Below are 2,500 nucleotides of genomic sequence, written 5' to 3'. Positions count from 1 at the left end.
TAAGTCCGGGCAGGTATGTATATATGCACATAAAAATAGATAATGATAATAATAATATATTTTGGCAACTCTCGAGTAAAGGTTACCCCTTCTATGTCATGTGGCACTTTTCCCTTCATTCAAGCAGCCGCCAAACGATTTCATTCAACTATGTGTGACGTCATCAGTAGGCAAAGGGTTAATCAAAATCCCTCTTGTCTGGAGAGGATCTCCAATTGAGTGAAGAGACACTTGGACGATCAAACATTGAAGGTTCGTCATTGAGGATAAGAACGCTGGATGGAAGAGCGTTCATTGTTGAGTCTTCGCGTCCATTCGACACAAACAGCTTAGGTGCTTTACATATTTCATTCTGACTAAAACTAGACAAATCTGTGCATCAATTGAGCATTTTTAGTTCAATGGACACAGATAAACAGGTGAAGTACTTTCCATATTCTATTCTTAAGAATAGAGCTGTCTCTTCACCTAAATAAAAGCTACAATATTAGTCGCTCTAAGTGGACGTCGAAGGGGACGGGAGGGGCGGGAGGAGGGTCGAACATATTCTTCTGCATTTTTGGGTCGAGATGACGGAGCGCGAGTAATGAAAATGTCGTGAAATGTTTTGTGTTCTTTTCCTTGCGAGGCACAAGTCAATTCCAAAGAAACGGAGCACGTCTTAGCAAAACATGCATGAGGACCTGTACCATATCGCCTGAAACGCTTGCACTTGTGTACATAATAAATATATATACATAAACATACGAATTTACTCGCCCCTTGAAATTTAAGAAGGTTATAGCCTGACGCAAGGGAAAATAAAAGTATATATTTATTTGCGCACGCGCGCATACATTGTGTATATGTATACACATACACAGCCATGCATACATACACACACGCGCACGTGCACACACAATCACATACACACACACACGCGCGCACATACACACCCACTTGGCCAAAAGAAGCACATAAACTGGACCTCACAATTACATCAGTACAGAGACAGAGCATATGTAAATCTTCCGAAACACTATCGATATATTTACAAATCATATTTACACAATAATCCTGTCCCACACACAGTTCCATCGGAACAGCACATACATTACCAATAATATTGTTCAATATTGCGAGAGAATATTGATATTGTGCAATAAAGATATTGTGAGAAAATATTGATCAGTGTAAGAACAGCTTCACGATGTGTGGTGAAGACGACGAGTGATTCTGGTCGATGGGGAGATAAAAGATCGAGAGCTCACTGTGTGATGACATCACGTTTTGTTCCATTCGTAAATAGAATTATGAAGGACGGAAACAAAAGGCGGCGCCCAGCACTGGAAATGGGCTGCAGGGGGGGGGTGTTTACGCAGGGTAATAGAGAGGGATATAAAGAGAGAGAGAGAGAGAGAGAGAGAGAGAGAGAGAGAGAGAGAGAGAGAGAGAGAGAGAGAGAGAGAGAGAGAGAGAGAGAGAGAGAGAGAGAGAGAGAGAGAGAGAGGTACAAAGAGAGAGAGAGAGAGAGAGAGAGAGAGAGAGAGAGAGAGAGAGAGAGAGAGAGAGAGAGAGAGAGAGAGAGAGAGAGAGAGAGAGAGAGAGAGAGAGAGACAGAGAGAGACAGAGGGAGATAGGGGGAGATAAAGAGAGACATACAGAGAATTTTCTGTGTGTGTGGGCGTGTGAGCGTGTGTGTGTGTGTGTGTGTGTGAGCGTGTGTATGTGTGTGCGTGTGTGTATGTGTATGTATGTATGTATGTGTGTGTGTGTGTGTGTGTGTGTGTGTGTGTGTGTGTGTGTGTGTGTGTGTGTGTGTGTGTGTGTGTGTGTGTGTGTGTGAATGTGTGTGCGTGTGTGTTTTAAGTGTATGTTTATGATTATGATCTCATGAGTGTGTGCTCGTAATTGTGAATATATGATTGTCTACTTGTGAGTGTGATTATATGCTTGTACTTATGTACATATATGCATGTATGCTTACACCTCTGCCTCACCGTCCTTCTACCTTTTCCAATATAAGAAATATCCTTTCTATCTACCTCATGCACATACTCATATCGTGTTTCTATCATATACTTACTATTCAAAGACCATATACAGCATCCCCTCCGAGGAGTAGGTCTCGAGCAGCTCCACAATATGTTCATGTTTAAGCATATGGCAGATAGTGGCCTCGCGTTTAAGGTCTGTAAAGAAAAAAAGAAACTGATATTATTTATGTGCCTTGTAACCTGTAAAAAAATAAAAAATATAATATTTATAGTCTGGAAGAGGGGCAGCAGATCCGAGATATATTCCTGACTGATATTGATCTAAGGTTTTTCTAGAAGAATGACAGTGTTAGGGTCAAATAGCTGATACACACACACACACACACACACACACAAGCACACACACACACACACACACACACACACACACACACACACATATATATATATATATATATATATATATATATATATATATATATCACATAAATCCGACTGTTGTCCCCGGATTCGAACCGGGGTCG

At 41.1% G+C, this 2,500-nt stretch overlaps 1 protein-coding gene across 1 annotated transcript in view; it reads right to left on the bottom strand.

Annotated features, from left to right (window-relative positions):
• The window catches only part of LOC143041274 (peripheral plasma membrane protein CASK-like), a 566,674-nt gene that overhangs the window by 489,597 nt on the left and 74,577 nt on the right, over positions 1-2,500 (bottom strand). The window contains exon 3 of the mRNA XM_076213105.1: positions 2,066-2,171. Within this exon, the coding sequence (XP_076069220.1) occupies positions 2,066-2,171 (106 nt within the window). The remainder of the gene's footprint in view (positions 1-2,065; positions 2,172-2,500) is intronic.

Source organism: Oratosquilla oratoria, chromosome 30 (genome assembly GCF_046742065.1).
Source record: "Oratosquilla oratoria isolate Oo_2021 chromosome 30, ASM4674206v1, whole genome shotgun sequence".
NCBI lineage: Eukaryota > Metazoa > Arthropoda > Malacostraca > Stomatopoda > Squillidae > Oratosquilla > Oratosquilla oratoria.
The sequence above is the reverse complement of the archived record's forward strand: the minus strand, read 5'-3'. Positions and strand labels throughout refer to the sequence as shown.